The 19,688-nt window shown below is 37.7% G+C and overlaps 1 protein-coding gene across 1 annotated transcript; it reads right to left on the bottom strand.

The window, feature by feature from the left end:
• Window positions 1-3,355: 3,355 nt before the first annotated feature.
• Window positions 3,356-17,415, bottom strand: LOC128638148 (formyl peptide receptor 2-like). Its single transcript, XM_053690012.1, has 4 exons — window positions 17,348-17,415; window positions 16,774-16,872; window positions 16,126-16,223; window positions 3,356-4,813 (listed from the first exon to the last, which is right to left on the bottom strand). Exon 4 carries the CDS (start codon window positions 4,804-4,806, stop codon window positions 3,730-3,732), a length of 1,077 nt encoding a protein of 358 aa, XP_053545987.1. The 5' UTR covers window positions 4,807-4,813; window positions 16,126-16,223; window positions 16,774-16,872; window positions 17,348-17,415; the 3' UTR covers window positions 3,356-3,729.
• Between the last annotated feature and the right edge of the window lie 2,273 nt (window positions 17,416-19,688).

Below are 19,688 nucleotides of genomic sequence, written 5' to 3'. Positions count from 1 at the left end.
GCTGCCGTGATGGAAACTAACTATCTGGCCCGCATCAATGTTATTATGGAGAAAATGGAGCAACACTTTATGGATCTACTACAAAAGGCTCCTTGGGACTTTTTCATACAATCACGTATGAAGTATATCAATTCAGAACGTGGAGCGAAAGATGAAGTGGTGGCAGTTGTGGATGTGGGAACCGCGGCTAAGAGCGCTCCTGCGGCTTCCCCTCCATGAGACAAAAGAGAAATTAAAGTTAACACAGAATTATCTCTCCAGGCTCCATACCGACAGAAGCTGCCCAAGCAAGCTAAGAAGCCGCAGGCGACTGACAAGCAACAGAGGAACCCTACCTTCAAAAAACCTCTTAGCGTGACTCCACCAACTAAACACAGGAATGGCACCAAAGCAAACGGCACAATGGCCCCTAATCACATCAAGAAGCTCAGCAGCTTATCCCAAACAGACTCTTGGTCAAACGGTCACGACACGGAGACATCTTTTGAGAGGGGTCACAGGGGAGACTCCCGATTTGGGATATATAACGACAACACATTATTCTTAACGGAAATGGCTCTACCGCAGTTACTGGACATATCTCTCTACCCCGGCAGCATTGTCTCTAACAGACGGTCTATAAAGCAGCAATGTTGGGACAAACTAAAGCCAGCCTGAGGACTTAATGGTATCAATATATATTGTTTTATATAGCTGGTTTAAAAATGTTTTATTCATGTTTATCGATGTTCAGCATTACTGGGACTAACTAAAGCCAGCATGAGGACTTTCTAGTTTCGCTAAATGTTGTTTTACAATGTTGGTTTTAAAAATTGTTATATTCCTGTTTACCGATGCTTACACTTTATTGACTGTACAAGATGTTGCCTTTTTGCATATAATCTCAACTGGCCACATACAATCTCACAAAGTCACACTACAAGGAAGCCTTAGAACTAAATAGAGAATCATGAGAAAGTGGAGGCTCAGTGAATGGGCTAGTATCCCTTATCGCTTCTATGTGTTTCTTGCGGGGTTTAGTGGGGGGCCCCAAGGGAGACACGAAAACATATTTGAAAAAAGAGATCAACGGTGCATGCGCTGCCCCAGAGTATATTAAGGGAGGGAAAAAAAAAAAAAAGGGTTGGTGACACTGGTGCCCCTTCTGCGGTCTGCGGCCGAGACCGCGGAGGGTTGCTTATTTATCAATCTCTAATATTAACATGAGCTATGCCCGAGAAATAAGCTAAATAAACCGTAAATAAACCACATCTTATGATTTTGCTTTCAGCCAAGGGCGCGACACCTGATATGTTGTTGAAGGCATGAACACGCAGTTACTCAGGCTCAAAAATGTGAAGTATGTAAACTGGGAACAGGTTTTATGTAGATGCACTACTTGGTGTTTTGTTATGAAGTTATACATTTAGCACATAAAAAGGGTTACTTATCTCTGTGAGTTATATGTTCAAATAATATCCAGTCCTGACCGGAGCACCTGCATTAAAGGGCCACTAAACCCAAAATCTTTCTTTCATGATTCAGATAGAACATACAAATTTAAACAACATTACAATTTACTTCTATTATTTATTTTGCTTCATTTTTGAGATATCCTTATTTGAAGAAAAAGCAATGCACATGGGTGAGCCAATCACATGAGACTTCTATGTGCAGCAACCAATTAGCAGCTACTGATCATATCTAGATATGCTTTTCAGCAAAGAATATCAAGAGAATAAAACAAATTAGATAATAGAAGTAAATTAGAAAGATGTTTAAAAATGCATTCTCTTTCTAAATCATGAAAGAAAAAATTTGGGTATCACGGCCCTTTAAGTAGAAATAAGTAGTTTCATAGTAACTTTAAATATGGTGCTAGGCGTTTATAAATATTTTTTTCTTTATGTTTCACATTTTAAAATACCCCTGGAATATATTCAAGTATAAGAACAGGCCCAAGAGAGGCCTCCATTTCAAATAATGGGGAATAGTAAAAGAGCTTTGACGATACTGATATTCAGCCATAGCCAGATCTGATATAGATACACTGCTGGATAATAATCATCACTTAGTACATACATAGTTGTTTCTCTTATTATTATTCAACTCTAGATAGTTCCCTAGCACCTTGCAACTTTATTCAACTGTAAGCTCAGGGAACAACACTAAGATCTGCGGAAAGGGGAAACAGGAAGCTATATGATAAATATATGAGATGTGCTAGATGTTTTCTTTCTTTTCTTTTTCCCACTGATATAGCATTGATGCATGTTTGAGTTATCATTATTTGATCAATACCATGTACAACCGCTTTTTGATATGTATTCTTATTAGACCATAATAAAGCTCTTTTGAAAAATTAAAAATTATATGTTCTATTTGAATTATGAAAGAAAAAATTGGATTAATACCCTTTTAATGTCATTGTATAAAATGACTAAAAATTAGATTATTATTTTTTGTGATTAGATTATGATTAGTATAAAACATAAAATATTACATATTCTTAGAATAATCAACTATCTTTTATATCTGTGTATGCTGCAGCATGGATCACTCTGCATGAAATGTGTGAGAATCTGTTTCGCTGTTGGTGGTCATTTACTGCTGAACTGTTATTTACTGTGATGCTTTGGTAAAGAAAATTCACTGATTCAAGCAACACTGTGTTTTTGTTGTTTTAGTTTTCACTTCTTTATTTTAGAATAATTGATCAAAAGTTTTGTGAAGTGAAGTATGTCTTAAAGGGACACTGAACCTTAATTCTTTATTTTGTGATTCAGATAGAGCATGCAATTTTAAGCAACTTTCTAATTTACTCCTATTATCAATTGTTCTTCGTTCTCTTGCTATCTTTACTTGAAAAAGAAGGAATCTAAGCTTTTTTTTGTTCAGGACTCTGGATAGCACTTTTTTATTGGTGGATGAATTTATCCACTAATCAGCAAGGACAAACCAGGTTGTTCACCAAAAATGGGCCGGCATCTAAACTTACATTCTTGCATTTCAAATAAAGATACCAAGAGAATCAAGAACATTTGATAATAGGAGTAAATTAGAAAGTTGGTTAAAATTTCATGATCTATCTGAATCACGAAATAATTTTTTTTTGGGTTCAGTGTCCCTTTAATCTATGAGATAAAATAAATTGTTAAAGTTATGTTAATGTGTTTGTAGATTGCTGATAAAAATATGTAATCCTATTTATTCTTATTGCCTTAAAAAGTTTCCATAAGTAGATTCATCATTGACAAATATATTCAACATATTGAATGTCTGTTTTTATTTGTTGTCTATATAAACATTACTTTACACAATATGATTAAGAAATAATATATTTACAGTTGTTACATCAATTTTTATCATCATTTTTTCTCACTCATGCAATGATAAATTATCCTTTCCTATAATATACCATTTAAAATTTATTTTGTTTAGTGTATTTGTTATATTGGTATTTATTTAACACATTATATTTAAACATAAATTTAAATTAAATAAGAAGAAAAAGCAATTTAACAGAAGGATTAGGCAAAAAAGGCATACTGCTTGCTGCTAAAATACATGTTGCTTAGAGGAAATAACTTAATTCCAATATGACATGTTTAAATAAATGCATCTATATGGCCACAACCCAATCTATGTATATGTTACAGAGTCAGTCATTGTATGTATATATTCATTCATTCATTCATTCATTCATTCATTCATTTATTCATTTTTCTATTTTGATTAATAATTGGTAGGCTAAAGTTTAGTATGAACCATGGACTGATCATACAGATTATCAGAATCAATATCATATTTCTCTTTGAATGTGCTCTCTAGAAGAAATGGAATAGACTTCATTAAGCTCATCTTGAAATCTCGACCAATGAAAACATACAGCAATGGATTTAGGCAGCTACTGAAATATGCCAGGCATATTGAAATACTTTGCATTATTATAAATACCTTCCAATAAATTACATACGATTCCAAAACATCCAGTAAAAGCCAAAAATAGTATGGAAACCAGCAGAAAAAAAAACTAAGTACAATAGAAATGATAAGCTTAAAGATTCGACCAGACCCTGAAAGATTTCTCATTTTTCTGACCTTAAATGCAATTAGACTGTAACAAACCATGATAATGGCGAATGGGATTAAAAACATTGATACAAATCTGGTAATGAACATTGCATTATATCTTAATCTCAATGTTGTGTAATCAATATGTGTCATGTTTTCCCAGACTGCATATGTTTCATAACAGTAAGATACATTGTCTCCGTAACCATCTTCTGCATTATAAAATACAACATATGGAGAACTGAAGACAAGGCACATCAGCCAAATAGCTATTGAAATGATATAAGCTAGCCTGGAAGTCCTATTATTTTTTGACCATACTGGACACAGAACAGATGTACATCGATCCACACTGATGATCATTAAGAAAGAGGTACTGACTGACATGTTTAAGGAAATAACAGTAGACATTAGTTTGCACATTATCTGACCAAACGGCCAGTGGTAATCCAATGACACTTCAACTATAGAAAATGGAAGAAAGGCATCAAATATAAAATTAGCTGCACCAAGATTGAGAAACCATATTGTATTAACATTCTTCTTCATCTTGAAACCAGCGATCCAAATCACCAAACCGTTCCCCACAATTCCTAAGATGAATGTAATGCTGAAACAAGTCATAGATATTATTTTAGACAAGTGAAAAATATAGTTATATGAAGCTTGACCATCATGGCTATATTCGTTTAATAAATCCTCCATAGTAACATTCGAGGAGTAATGAGACAGATTCGAAATTTCCATATCCATTATAGTCCTGTAATGTGCAAGGGAAAAAAAAACATTTGGTTAGAATTAGTACTAGAAAAATAATTGCAATGAATCGAGATATTCTAATAGAAAAGGTTGTTAAAATAAAAACTTTTACTGTCTACCAGCTTCAACCTTTTGAATTTCAGTAGAAAGATAACAGATATATTTCATTGATTAAATTTTTAAATATAATATTGACAACTTGAACCTAAAATGTTCAGAACATATCTAATGTTAGTAATATACATTATTATTAAAGGGACAGTCTAGTCAAAAATAAACTTTCACGATTCAGATAGGGAATATAATTTTACCAACTTTCCAATTTATTTTTATCATCAATTTTGTTTTGTTCTTTTGGAATTCATAGTTGAAAGCTAAACCTAGGAAGGCTCATATGCTAATTTTTAAGCCCCTGAAGGCCGGCTTTAATCTGATTGTATTTTTTTTTTTTTAAATGCTTTATTGAAGTGAAGAGAATGAACAAAGTCTTGCTGAAATGCAAGCAAAATACAATTCAACAGAAGATTCTATACAGCAGTCTTATGCCCAACAATCAATAAAAATGTTGTACACTTCAAGCTGTTTATACTCTCGCCCTACTGACCATTGTCAAGAATGAGAGTTTACAAGATAGAAGTTTTTCAAAAATTTTACAGAGATAAAAGAAAATACAGTATATTTGGATCCAATAAACTGGGTGCACGCACCTTAGGGAGGTGGGGGAATAAAGTAGTTGAGTAGAAAGAGGGGAAGCAACAGGAGAGTAGGAGGGAAGAGAGAAAAAAAAAAGGAAGGAGGAGAGGGAAGGCCCGTGACTGCCGCCCGCCCGCCATCAAGCAATGTACCAAATTTAAATTGTGTCGTGCCAAATCGCTTTCATTAATTCATAGGTATCTAGCTTATGTATTTTCAAGTAGTGGTATCTCTCCATGAGAAGGACCTCTTCAACCTGGGAATGCCATTCCCCTACCTTAGGGGGATCTCGTGTTTTCCATCTTTTGGGAATCAGTTTCTTGACACTAGTGATTAATATTAACAATAAGGCTAAGTGGGCCTGACTTTGCATTTTAGGTATTGCTAAGAAAAGCAGGATTTCTGGTGAGTTTGGGATGCTAATGTTTGGTGTCTCATTGATTTTAGCCAGGACCCCCGCCCAGAAGGACAGAATTACTGGACAAGACCACCATATGTGTAAAAGTGAGCCCTGTTCCCCGCGACCTCTCCAGCACATGGGGCTCAAGGTGGAGGATATCTTATGTAATCTAATGGGCGTCATGTACCATCTGCTCATAAATTTTATGTGTGTCTCTTGGATATTTGAGGATATTGATGACCTCTTTGTGAGTCTGAAGCTTTTCAGCCAGGACTCAAAGTCTATTTCCGAACCTAAGTCTTTTGCCCAGGTAATTACATAATTTGGGAGTGAGTCGGTCTCTCGGAGGACTAAAAGTTTGTAAAGTAGCGAGATCAAATGTCTTAAAGTACCCTCATTAGTGCAAAGCTTTTCGAAAGGTGTAAGCGCCCTTCCTAGCTCTTGTTTCTTTTTGTGTCTAGATATATAATTTAGTAGTTGATTATAATGTAACCATGAGGTGAATAACGAAGATTGACTTTCTATTAGCTCGTTCTGCAATATAATTTTGCCCTGTTTGACCACCCCGCATACTGATCCTTGCTTCATTTTATAGGGTTTGATTTTTCTATAACCTGTTAAGTGGTATGGGAGCTCAGGATTTTCAAAAATGGGTGTCATTGGGGAATGTCTAGAGGAGATGTGTGTAGTAGTTGCAACTGTCGCATCCCAGATATTAAAAGTCTCTTCTAGCATTTGTTATGTTTAGATATATTTTTAGGCCTGAGTGATGGGGGTAACCATGCGAGTGTTCCCACATTATTCACTTTGAGTATTTGTCTATCTAAAAGAATCCAAGCCTTGTGCTCGTTATTTTGTGAACCAATCCACAATCCTCTGTAACCCCACTGCCATTCTGTAAGAAAAGACATCTGGGAGTCCAAGCCCTCCTCTATCTCTCGGTAGATACATATTCCTTCTTGATACCCTAGGTCGGTTATTGGACCAGATGAATTGATCAATCAAGCTTTGTATCTGATTTGTATATCCTCTAGGAACTGTTATTGTTAAAGTTTGAAAAAGATACAATATGCGGGGCAGGATGTTCATCTTGACTACTCCTATTCTTCCCAGCCAAGAGATATATTTATTCTTCCATGAGGAGAGGTCCGCTGCAATGTCATTCCTAAGTGGTATGTAATTATATTTATAAAGATCAGAAGGGTCCGGCGTTAAGTAGATACCAAGGTATTTCAGCTTGGTCCTAGCTATGGTGAGGCCACAGTCTTTCTGCAAGGAGTCAACTACTTCTTGGTTCGTGTTTATATTTAGTAACTCCGACTTATTTAGATTGAGAAGGAAGTTTAAGACTGTGCCGTATGCTCTAAGTTCCCTCAACAGCTCGGGGATAGAGTCAAGTGGATTAGTTAACGTATATAGGACATCATCAGCGTACAACGCTTGTTTGTACTCTGTGCCCTCCACCTTAATTCCTGATATGTTAGTATTGGATCTAACCTTCTGTGCCAAGAATTCGATTGACAGGGCGAAAAGCAATGGAGACAGGGGACAACCCTGTCTGGTTCCATTACCTATACCGAATTACTTTGATAAAGTACCGTTGATCCTAATTTTGGCATTAGGGTTCAAGTATAACGCAAAGGTAGTGTCGACAAAGGCCCTTCCAAAACCCATTTTCTCTAACACTCGACGCAGAAAAGGCCAGCCCACCCTATCAAATGCCTTCTCCACGTCCGTGGAGAAGAGCACTGTAGGTATATTAAGGGCCCTGGCATGGGCAATTAGCTGTGTAACTTTAACGGTATTGTCCCTAGCCTCACGGCCTGGTATAAAGCTCACCTGGTCTTTATTAATTAAACTTGGTAAAAATCTGTTGAGGCGAGTTGCGAGAATCTTAGCCAGTAACTTCATATCGGAATTAATTAGGGAAATTGGTCTGTAATGCCCTGGAGAATCTGCTGTCTTCCCCATTTTGGGGAGAACCGTGATATGGGCCTCTAATAGTATGTGAGATAAGATAGGGTTACCCCTAATCTCATTAAACAAAGCTAGAATTGGACCCGCCAGGATGTCTTTGAATTTTTTTATAGTAGGCAGATGAAAATCCATCAGGACCCGGGCTTTTACCCTTCAGACTATTTTTAATGGCAGCAAAAAGTTCTTCTACCGTAATTGGAGTATCTAAAAATTCTGATTCCTCTTTTGACAGTTTGGGAAGATCTAAATCCCTCAGGTAAGAGTCAATAGCAGTTTCTTGCTGACTAGGAGAATCCTCCTGGGGGGGCACTGTGGAGTGGCCGTGTATGTTATATAAGGAGTAATAGTATTTATGAAATTCTGCGGCTATTTGTGTGCTGCTTTGTACTGTGTGTCCGTCTGAGGTTTTAATGGAGTGTATGTAGGATTGAATCTGTCTCTTTTTAGGGATCTGGATAAGATCTTTCCCGGTTTATTACCTCCCTCATAATAAAATTGCATTAGCAGTAGGGCCTTTTTTTGATGTACCTCAACTAGGTGCTTTTGTAATTCAATCCTTTTTTCTTTCAATTGTGTCTTAATGTGTAATGATCAGCAATTCGATTGCTGTTTCTTTAGTCTGATTATGGGTATTCTCTGATAAATAGTTTGTATGTATCATGTGATTAAGACTGTCTGCTAGTGAGGAGACAGAGTCTTAATCACCTGGTGTAATGTAGCCCGGTATATTCACCTCAATATTATAAGTAGTAAGATCAGGTGAATTATGTCTGGGTCTAGAGATAAGTTTCTACTATGCAAACTCTTAGATAATAACTAGTAGTTTATATAAGTTTGTGAAAGACAAGTGAGGTCCCCTTTAAGGTAATGCGTGCAGCCTCTCTGATCCTCTCCGCAGATTGCAGGCTGTGTCCAATAGACTGGAAGTTGTTTGAGCTGCGTGTGTGCAGCAGCTATTCCAGAACAAGCAGACAGGAGTTATTAGGTGCAGCGTAACACGCTGTTAGTGAAAGACTTCCAAAATCCTTCCGGGGAATTGAGTTCCGCTTTGCTTGGCAACAGGTGACTTCTGCCTTAGTTGAGAAGTAGCTTTAGTTGAGGGAGACAGAGCTAATCACAGAACAAGTGATACTCTGTTTTACACATGTAACGAGAAGGGCTGGAGAGTGAGTAGGTATCAACCTACAATAAACCAGCAAAGTTTTATGGGAATAGAAGGCTTTTAAAAGAAAAGAGAGCCTGGTAATTGATTCTTAAGGTGGTATGTGAGATGTAACAACATAAGTTAAGGTGGAACTGAGGAGTTCATGACACATCCCCCCCTCAAAGGAACCTCAAGGAGGTGTCAAGGCGCTGGACGATCAGGATGCCTACGATGGAACACAGACACCAGACGGGGAGCTGAGAGATTGGATGCTGGCTCCCAGGAATCCTCAGAAGAGTCATACCCTGTCCAGCGGACAAGGTATTGGAGTTCACCGTGATACCTTCGGGAGTCGACTATAGAATGTACTTCGTATTCGGCGTCAGGTGTGAGTGAATCTAGAGGAGATGGAAAGACATGCGTAGAAGGATCACAGGGTTTGACAAGTGACACATGGAATGTGGGATGTATGCGGTAAGTTGCTGGGAGTTGAAGGGTAACAGTGACAGGGTTACATATAGCGACTATTGGAAAGGGTCCCACAAACAGTTTATTGAATTTCCTACAGGGTGTAGGTAATTTAAGATTTTTGGTGGCGAGCCAAACTAAGTCACCCACTTTGTAGGCGGTTTGGGGACGATGGCGTAGGTCATAACATCTTTTTTGGGTGGCTTGTGCATTTACTTGTGGACAGGGACTGTTTGCAGGAGGTAAAGGGTGAAAACGAGGATGCCTTCCCGAGTTGACAAGAAAGGGTGAAAATCCTATGGATGAGTTAGTAGTATTATTGAAAGAGAATTCTGCCTGGGGAAGGAGCGTAGCCCAAGAGTCGTGTTTATGAGAGCAAAAACATCTCAGGTATTGCTCCAACCATTGGTTGGTACGTTCATATAGCCCATTTGTTTGTGGGTGGTATGACGTAGTCAGGTGTTGCTGAATGCCAAGAGATTGACATAAAGATCTCCAAAACTTGGATGTAAATTGTGACCATCTGTCACTGAGTACAGATACTGGGAGGCCATGCAGTCTGCTGTGCTGTAGGAAGTGAGCCTGTAGGAATGAAGTGGGCCATTCTAGAGAACAGGTCTACAATGACAAAGATGACTGTCATGCCACAGGAGCTTGGAAGATCAACGATAAAATCCATAGAGACGTATGCCCATGGATAGTCTGGTAAGGGTATGTTTTGCAATAGGCCCAAAGGGAGTTGATGAGATGGTTTACAGGTTTGAAAGGTGGAACAGGAACTTATATATTGTTTTACTGAGTGTCTCATAGAAGGCCACCAAAAATGCCTTTGTTGAAGGTCATAGGTCTTATGTATCCCCAAATGACCAGCTAAGGAGGAATCATGAGTTATGGATAACACTTTTGTCCGGAGGGATGGTGGTATGTAATATCTTGACTTGTTACAGAGGATACCGTTTTGATCGGGGGTGAGAGGGTAAGTAGCCTTTGTTGTATCCGATTGCTGTAGGTTCTTTAATTCAGTGCTATCAGGTGAAAGTACACCGATTATGGATGTAATGGGTACTATTGTTGAGTTGGGTGGAACTGTGGAAGGCTTAATATCTTTTCGAGAGCGTCCGCCTTACCATTTCTTGATCCAGGACGATATGTGATGGTGAATGTGAATCGTGAAAAGTACAAGCTCCACCTGAGCTGACGAGCTGACAAAGTGCGACTAGTTTGGAGATATTGTAAATTTTTATGGTCCGTATAAATTACAATTGGATGTTCTGCGCCCTCCAGCAAATGTCTCCACTGGTCAAATTAAGTCTTAATTGCGAGAAGCTCCTTTTCCCCCACCGGATAATTGGGTTCAGCAGGTGTAAGGAGTCTGGAGAAGTAACATTCTGGGTGCAATGGGTCTTTTGGTAAGAGTCTCTGGGACAGAATAGATTCGATGGCGTATTCGGACGCATCGACTTCCAATACGAATTGTGCTTTGCTGTTGGGAATGTGCAGTACAGGAGAAGTGACAAAAAGAGATTTCAGGAGTTCAAATGCTTTTTGAGTTTCTGGAGTCCAGATGAATGGTTTGGAGGTCCTGGTCAGGTTAGTGAGTGGTCTAGCAATGGCTGCAAAATTGCAGATAAAGCGCCTGTAAAAATTGGCGAAGCCTAAAAACCGCTGGACTTCTTTTATGTTGGAAGGTATAGGCCAAGTGGTGATGGCAGAGATTTTACTATCCTCCATAGATACCCTGCTTTTGCTAATGCGATAGCCAAGAAATTATACTTCATTTGCATGGAAGAGACACTTCTCCAACTTGACATACAGCTTATGCGTCTGTAATCTCGATAACACTAACCTGACGTGTTTGACGTGTTTAGAGAAAGAGGAAGAATAGATAAGAAAATCGTCTAGATAGACCACCAGAAAAGTGTCAAGGATGTCCCTAAAAATATCATTAATGAAATTCTGGAATGTTGCCGGAGCATTACACAACCCGAATGGCATAACTGTATATTCGAAAAGACCGTACCTGGTCCTAAATGCAGTCAGCCACTCGTCTCCGGACCTTATTCTTACAAGGTTATAGGCACCCCTAAGATCGAGTTTAGTAAAAATAGTGGTGCCTCTTAACCTCTCGATTAACTCAGGAATGAGAGGGAGTGGGTACCTGTTCTTTTTAATACGCTTGTTTAATTCCCGATAATCTATTATCGGACGTAAAGACCCATCCTTGTTTTTCACAAAAAATATGCTGGCTCCGGCAGGGGAGGTGGAAGGTCGAATAAAACCTTTTTTTTAGATTATCAGTGATATAGGTTTTTAGATGAGCCAATTCAGGTCTAGAAAGAGGATAGATGTGGCCGTAGGGAATGGTTGCCCCGGGTAGTAAGTCTATTGGGCAATCGTAAGGCCTATGTGGGGGCAACGACTCGGCTTCTGTTTTATTGAAGACAGCAGAAAAGTCAAGATATTGTGTAGGAATAGGAGATGAAGAAGTGGCGAACAAGTGAGTGTTTGGAAAACAAGTTGAGACACAGTAGGGAGAGTAGAATGAAATGGTGAGGGTATCCCAATGTACCAGAGGTTGGTGTAGTTGAAGCCAAGTGATACCCAGAAGGGTAAATGGGAGAAGTAATTATGTCAAAGGAGATAGTTTCAGTGTGCCCAGGTGGAGAGGAAATGAGTAAAGGAATAGTCTGTTGAGACACAGGACCAGATGCTAAATGCGACCCATCAATCACTTTTATAGGCAAAGGTGTGCTTTTAAACTGAAATGGTATTTTATTTAATTCAACCAAATGTAAATCAATAAAGTTGGCGCAAGCGCCTGTATCGATGATGGCGTTACACTCTATCCTGTGACGATCCCACTGCAAAAGCAAGGGAATGGTAAGGTAAGCAGTAGCAGAGGTTTTTGTGTGGAAACAGTGTTTTATGTTACACATCTTACCTATCTTCTGCTTTAGTAGTAGAGGGCACTCCTTAACTGCATGGCCAGTACCTGCGCAGTACATACATAAATTTGCAGTTCTGCGTCTAGCCTTTTCCTGCGGGGTAAGTGGACCCCTAATAAAACTGATGTCCATGGGTTGGTCTGAAGGCGGACCAACGGTTGGTGGAGTTGGCAGAACTCTGCGAACTGGTGCTGTAGATGGGCTTCCTTCCTGCTTCCTCTCTCTAAGGCATCTGTCAATTGTAATTGTGAGGGCATAGAGGTCGTCAAGGTGATCCGGTATTCCAATCCTGGCGAGCTCATCCTTAATCTCCTCTGCAAGTCCGAGACGGTATTGGTTTTTTAGAGATACCTCATTCCAGAGGGAATCTCTAGCCCAGATTCTAAATCTGGTAATGTACTCTTCTACCAGTGCTTTAGACTGCTTTAAGTTCCTGGTTTTACTCTCTGCAGTTATTTGATGGTAGGGGTCATCGTAGAGGCCTGATAATGCCTTTAGGAAAGCATCTAGGGAATTTAGAATGGCCCTTGGTTCACCCCTGAGATAGGAGAGTATGGTTAGAACCTTGAACCTATCAGTCGCATATGTCCTAGGACGAAGGTCAAAAAGCAAGAGGCATGCATTCCTAAACTGCCTAAATGTGGAACTATCTCCAGAAAATTTCTCTGGGTAGGAAACCTGGGATTCTGCTTGATGATCAGTTCCAGAGTTCCTATTTGACAATGCTTCCCTTAAACAGGCTTTGAGGCTCTGGTTTTCTACTTGCAGCTCCCTAAAAGCCTGTGTCAGATTATCCAAACGCTGATTTAGGGTATGGATTTGTGGTGTCAAGTCAGTGGGCTCCATTATCAAATATAGATTTTAGGGCTGGTTTATTATGTAATGATCAGCAATTCGATTGCTGTTTCTTTAGTCTGATTATGGGTATTCTCTGATAAATAGTTTGTATGTATCATGTGATTAAGTCTGTCTGTTAGTGAGGAGACAGAGTCTTAATCACCTGGTATAATGTAGCCCGGTATATTCACCTCAATATTATAAGTAGTAAGATCAGGTGAATTATGTCTGGTCTAGAGATAAGTTTCTACTATGCAAACTCTTAGATAATAACTAGTAGTTTATATAAGTTTGTGAAAGACAAGTGAGGTCCCCTTTAAGGTAATGTTGTGCCTTTAAATAATACACCTTGCGGTAAAGAAATGTACACAGTGTTAAGAATACTATATCAGCTTGCTGGCCCTTTAAATAATACACCTTGTGGTAAAGAAATGTACACAGTGTTAAGAATACTGTATCAGCTTGCTGGCCTTTTAAACAATACACCAATCGGTGAAGATAAGTTCACAGTCTTTAACGGCAATGCTAACACTTGTATACTGAACCTGGCTCTAGCAGCTGTGTGCGTGCAGCCTCTCTGATCCTCTCCACAGATTGCAGGCTGTGTCCGATAGACTGGAAGTTGTTTGAGCTGCGTGTGTGCAGCAGCTATTCCGGAACAAGCAGACAGGAGTTATTAGGTGCAGCGTAACACGCTGTTAGTGAAAGACTTCCGAAATCCTTCCGGGGAATTGAGTTCCATTTTGCTTGGCAACAGGTGACTTCTGCCTTAGTTGAGAAGTAGCTTTAGTTGAGGGAGACAGAGCTAAACACAGAACAAGTGATACTCTGTTTTACACATGTAACGAGAAGGGCTGGAGAGTGAGTGGGTATCAACCTACAATAAACCAGCAAAGGTTTATGGGAATAGAAGGCTTTTAAAAGAAAAGAGAGCCTGGTAATTGATTCTTAAGGTGGTATGTGAGATGTAACAACATAAGTTAAGGTGGAACTGAGGAGTTCATGACATAATGTCATTATCAGCGGGATCTCTTTTGTATTTATTCTCGAGGTCACTAATCATTCCCTGTAATTCCTGATATTTAGCTCTGTATTGTTCATTGAGTAGTGCTTTATGCTTAATTAGGGCCCCCCTCAGCACACTTTTGTGGGCTTCCCATATTATTGCCTTTGATGATGAGGGGAAAGTGTTATTTTCAAAATACTCCTTTAAGGTTTTTTGTAGGTCACTAAGAATAATAGGGTTGTCCAGTATAGTCTCATCTAATCTCCAAATTTGTTGAGTGACCGGAATGTCCGGCCACAAAACTGAGCAAGATACCGGAGCATGGTCCGACCAGGTGATATGGCCTATCAAGCTCTGATGTGTGATCGAGAGGCCACAGGAATCTGTATAGATATAGTCAATCCGGGAATAACTATTATGTGGGATAGAGTAGAATGAGTAATCTCTTGATGTGGGATAAAGTGAGCGCCAGACGTCGTGTAGGGCTGTCTTTTTGAGTGTTTCGTTTACCTGACTAATTGGGGAGGCTGGTGTACACGTAACCCCCCGTGAGGTGTCCATAACTGGGTCTGATACCAAGTTGAAATCCCCAGCTAAATACGTAACCCCTCTGGAGTGTTCTAGTAATAGGTCAGTAATCCTTTCTATGAATTTCTCCTGTCCTTTGCTAGGAGAGTATACCAACGCTAGTGTGATAAAATTACATAGGCGTCAGCACTGATTCGATAAAATGCAAAGTCTGTCAAAAAGAACTGAAAAAAGAGGGCAGTCTGCTGAGGCTTAGATACAAGGTAATAGCAGAGGTAAAAAGTATATTAATATAACAATGTTGTTTAATAAAGGTATTATGCATCTTTTTAAACAATAACAATTTTGGTGTTGACTGTCCCTTTAATATCATTACGATTAATGAATATATTCATTGTATGGATTGTTTAATCATATTATGAACTAAACTACCCATATGCAAACAATTAGTGAAAGTGCTAAACATTATTTATTTAATGAATTATTCCCTGCAGCTTTATAGATATACAGTTTATTTATTTTGGCAATGCAATACTGGGAGCTAGCTGGTAATTGGTGGCTACATACAATTGCCTCTTATCATTGGCTCACCAGATGTGTTTAGATAGGTACCAGCATTGCATTTCTGCTCTGAATCTGGCTTTAACTATGTGTTTAACCTCTTTACAGAGGTTAGAGCATGTAATTATTGCACTGTTGCTTGCATATAATACATTAGAGATTTTTCTTTTTGCAGTTTTACAGTATATTTATTAAGGGGCTAGTCTTCCTTTAAAGAGGGGGGTCATTATTTTACTTTGGAGGTGTTACAAAAAGTGGGAATCTTGGCGCTCTCAATACCCCCTAGGAAGGAAAAAAGGAAAAAAATGCAGCCAGCTTAAAATTTCTGAATTTATAAACCTAGCTAAAGTAGAATTAGATGGAGCATGTAGTTCATCTACAGTAGCAAACTGCAATTCTTTCTGCCGTGTTTCATGTTTTTCACCTGTAGAAGTTGTAATAATACAAATATTATCTAGAAACGTCTCAAAAAAAAGAACTTTATTACTTTTTAGCAATTATATTTATTTTGTTAAACTTATAATGTAGCACTATTCTTACAATACTGTATTTCATTTCAATTCAAATATATTTGGAATAACATGTAAACCTTTAAAAAAAATAAAAAATAAAAATGATATATTCTTTTCCATATTTAAAATATATTAAGTATACAGCAAAATGTTACAAATGTGTGAATGCATAATACTTGAATATATGTACGTGTGGCCTTTCCAGCTCAGAATACCAAATAAAATAATTCCTTAGCACTTACAAAATATCACTTGGACATGGAAATGCAGAATGCTGGCTGATTCCAAAACAGCAGCCGTCACTTTAATTTATATAAGTCAACTTATAGGTAACAGGGTTCTGAAAAGGGAGTATAATAAAGATAACATTAGTCTTAATTCAGTAAATAAAAAAACATTGAGTACATCTGATTCTTAATCCAGTTTTTTTTTGTTTGTGAAATGTAAAATGAAAGATGTGCGCATCTCTCACTGTAGGCTATATTACAAGTGGAGTGCTAATTTATTGTGTGCCCGTAAAGGGCAAATTCACCCTTTTATGGTTGTGCGATCTATAACGAGTGGCTGGTTAATGCAACTGCGGGCTCACGGTAGCAATAATGTATATTGTAGTTTTTTTATAAAATATATACAAAAAAATGTTTACAGCTTGAAGCAGTTTTAAGGGATTAAAGCTGGTGGGTTTGGGGTGTTAGAAAAAAAAGACACTGAAAAGTGCCTTTACTTTGCAGTCTATGGGGAACTGTGTGTTCCTTGTGCATATACATGCATATGCCTATATACATATATATTTATCTGTTAATATGTGTATGTGCACATAGAAACACTTAAATATATATGTTAATATTCATATACATTTAACATTTGATGCCCGTCACTATGCAACTTACCCACTTAGCTGCACTAGGTTCTCAGCCGTGTCTCACGGCATGAAATCAAGACTTCCATTGGAGCCTATGGAAGCACACTCTTCTGTGCGCTAAGTTTCCCTGCAATGCAAACATAAAGTCGTGTTCACACTGTGCTCAACTAGTAATACCAGCTCATATTTGCATGTGCTAGTATTACTGAGTGGAGCACAAATATTACGCTAGTTAAGGCAATATTTTGCGCTCCGCTCATGATCAAGCCCTTTATGTATATACTAAGTACATGTAAAACACAGCTCAGTATTTATTGTATGTCCTATTGTTCTTATTATTTTAATGTAAGGAAATCTGGTCACTATTATGCATGTAATCATCATACAGATATTTTCTGAAAATTGCCTGTTTAGAAATAAATAATTGTATTCAACTTATTTATATATTTATATATATATATATATATATATATTATAAAAAAATATCCTAAGAATTCTTCATTCCTATTCCCCCTTTAAACTAAATCAGGCAACTGTTTAATTCCTTTTAACTCCTCTCTCTCATTGCAATTATTTTGTTACCCATAGTTTTTTGCACTTACCAAATCAATCTTGTGAAAAGTCTTGATCAATCACTATTTTTTCCACTGTCCATAGAAGCGTCTTTAAGTTTGAATTATCCTCACTTGTGTGCTATGTGAAATTTACTAATATTTTCTCAACAGCAGATTTGTTTCCGAGATAAAAAAAAAAAAAAAGGACTCTTGTAACCAAAATAATCTCATTCAGTAATGCTTTGTCATACGATAGATAGTCATCAAGAGGGAGATATCATTTAATAGGCAAAGAACATTAACCCCTTATGCCAATGGGACTCCAATATGTTTTAAAACAAAGCATTACAACACTCCATGACATGCAGTAATTTATCAAAGTCGTCTAATTAAATATATTTATGCTTTGTGCACCTTGTTTAACTCACACTATTGCCTTTAATACATTCTCTTAAACCCTTAGGGAATAGACTTTTCACAATCTTCAAATATGCTGAACTAAACACTAGTGAATAACCAATAACCTGAAAAAAAATCACACACACACAACCAAAGGTAAGATAATCAGAATCAGACACAAACAAAGCAAAGACAGCGCTTATCTCCAAAGTTCAATAGGTAACAGTCTTACTTGAGAAGAACGTAGTAGGCTAAATATTGCAAGTAGTCCCTTAAATAAATGGTTCGATATCAGAGAGATTACAGGGACCACAACATGAGATGAAATGGGAATCAGAACAGAGAGATGGAGTGGGAGACATTTGACAGACAAATCAGAAAAAGAAGATTAATTTAAAGCGAGGATGCAGAACAAGCAGAAGAAAACAATTATAAAAATGCAAGATGGAACTAGAGAAGTGTAAAAATAAATATTATTTGTTTGAACTGGAAATACTATTGAAGGCAGGTCTATCAGATAACATCATTAATTTGGATGAATATGTTTTCTGTATAATGAACACCCAAAAATGGCAATTATGTATCATCTGCCGAAAATTCATAATAATTTAGAGAACCCGCCCGGTAGAACAATTGTGTCGGGGATATATTCCCTGACAGCTAATTTGTCCAGTTATATTGATTATTTTTTAAGTCCTCTAGCAACTGAATTAAAAGCTTATTTACGAGACAGTATTCATCTAATACAGGAACTGGATAGATTTGAGTGGAAGGATGGCATGTGTTTTATTATATGTGACGTTACATCCTTGTATACTATCATTCCACACAAATTAGGGATTGATTCTTGTGCTCATGTTTTGAAAGAAAAAAAGAGTTTTCCCTGGGAAACAAATTGAATTCTTGAAATCATGCATTAAGTTTGTTTTAGAACATAATATTTTCACTTTTGAGAGAGTATTTTGATCAGATCTGTGGAACTGCGATGGGGACTAGGTTTTCCCCATTGTATGCAAATCTATTTATGGGATTTTATGAGGAATTATTTATAGGGGCTGACAATCCTTTTACCCCCTCATCTTAAATTCTATAGGCAATTTATGGACGATGTGTTTATTATTTGGGATAATTCAATAGAAGAGGCAAATAATTTTATTAGCTATTTAAATAACAATCACCTAGATTACAAGTTGTCGTTCGTGTTTTAACGATGAAAAAAAGGGTAATGTCAGCATTAAAACAGCACTGCAGCCATTACAAGTCTTGTCGGTATAGCTGCACTGCAAGCCTTTTAGCCTGTAACGAAACGTCAGTCTCGCACATGTAAAAATTATGTTTTTTTCATGGAACTTCCATAGCGCAGTCATTACGAGTTTTGTGGTGAGGCTAAAAAGCTTGCGTTACACCCTATAATGACAAATCTGTTACATAAAACTCATAACTAATGTCTTACAAAGTACACGAAACACCCATAAACTACATATTAACCCCAAAAAGAGGTCCTCCCGCATCGCAAACACTATATTAAACCTATTAACCCCTAATCTGCCGCTCCCGACGTCGCAGCAACTAATAAAATTGATTAAGCCCTATTCCGCGGCTCCTCGACATCGTCACCACTATAATAAAGTTATTAACCCCTAAACCGCTGCCCTCCCGCATCGCAAACACTATTTAAATATATATTTCCCCCTAATCTGCCGTCAACCCACATCACCCCCACTATACTAAAGTTATTAAGACTTACACCGCTGCCACTATAATAAACCTATTAACCCCTAATCCACAAGCCCCCTGCAATGAAATATACTAAAATAAACTTTTAACCCCTAAACTGAAAGCTCCCACATCGTAATAAACTAATTTAAACTAGTAACCCCTAAACCTAACGCCCCCTAACTTTATTTTAAAATTACAATTTCCCTATCTTAAATTAAATTAACTTACCTCTCAAATTTAAAAAAACTAAGTTTAAACTAACAATTAAACT

This window comes from Bombina bombina, chromosome 8 (genome assembly GCF_027579735.1).
Source record: "Bombina bombina isolate aBomBom1 chromosome 8, aBomBom1.pri, whole genome shotgun sequence".
NCBI classification, from domain to species: Eukaryota; Metazoa; Chordata; class Amphibia; order Anura; family Bombinatoridae; genus Bombina; species Bombina bombina.
The sequence above is the reverse complement of the archived record's forward strand: the minus strand, read 5'-3'. Positions and strand labels throughout refer to the sequence as shown.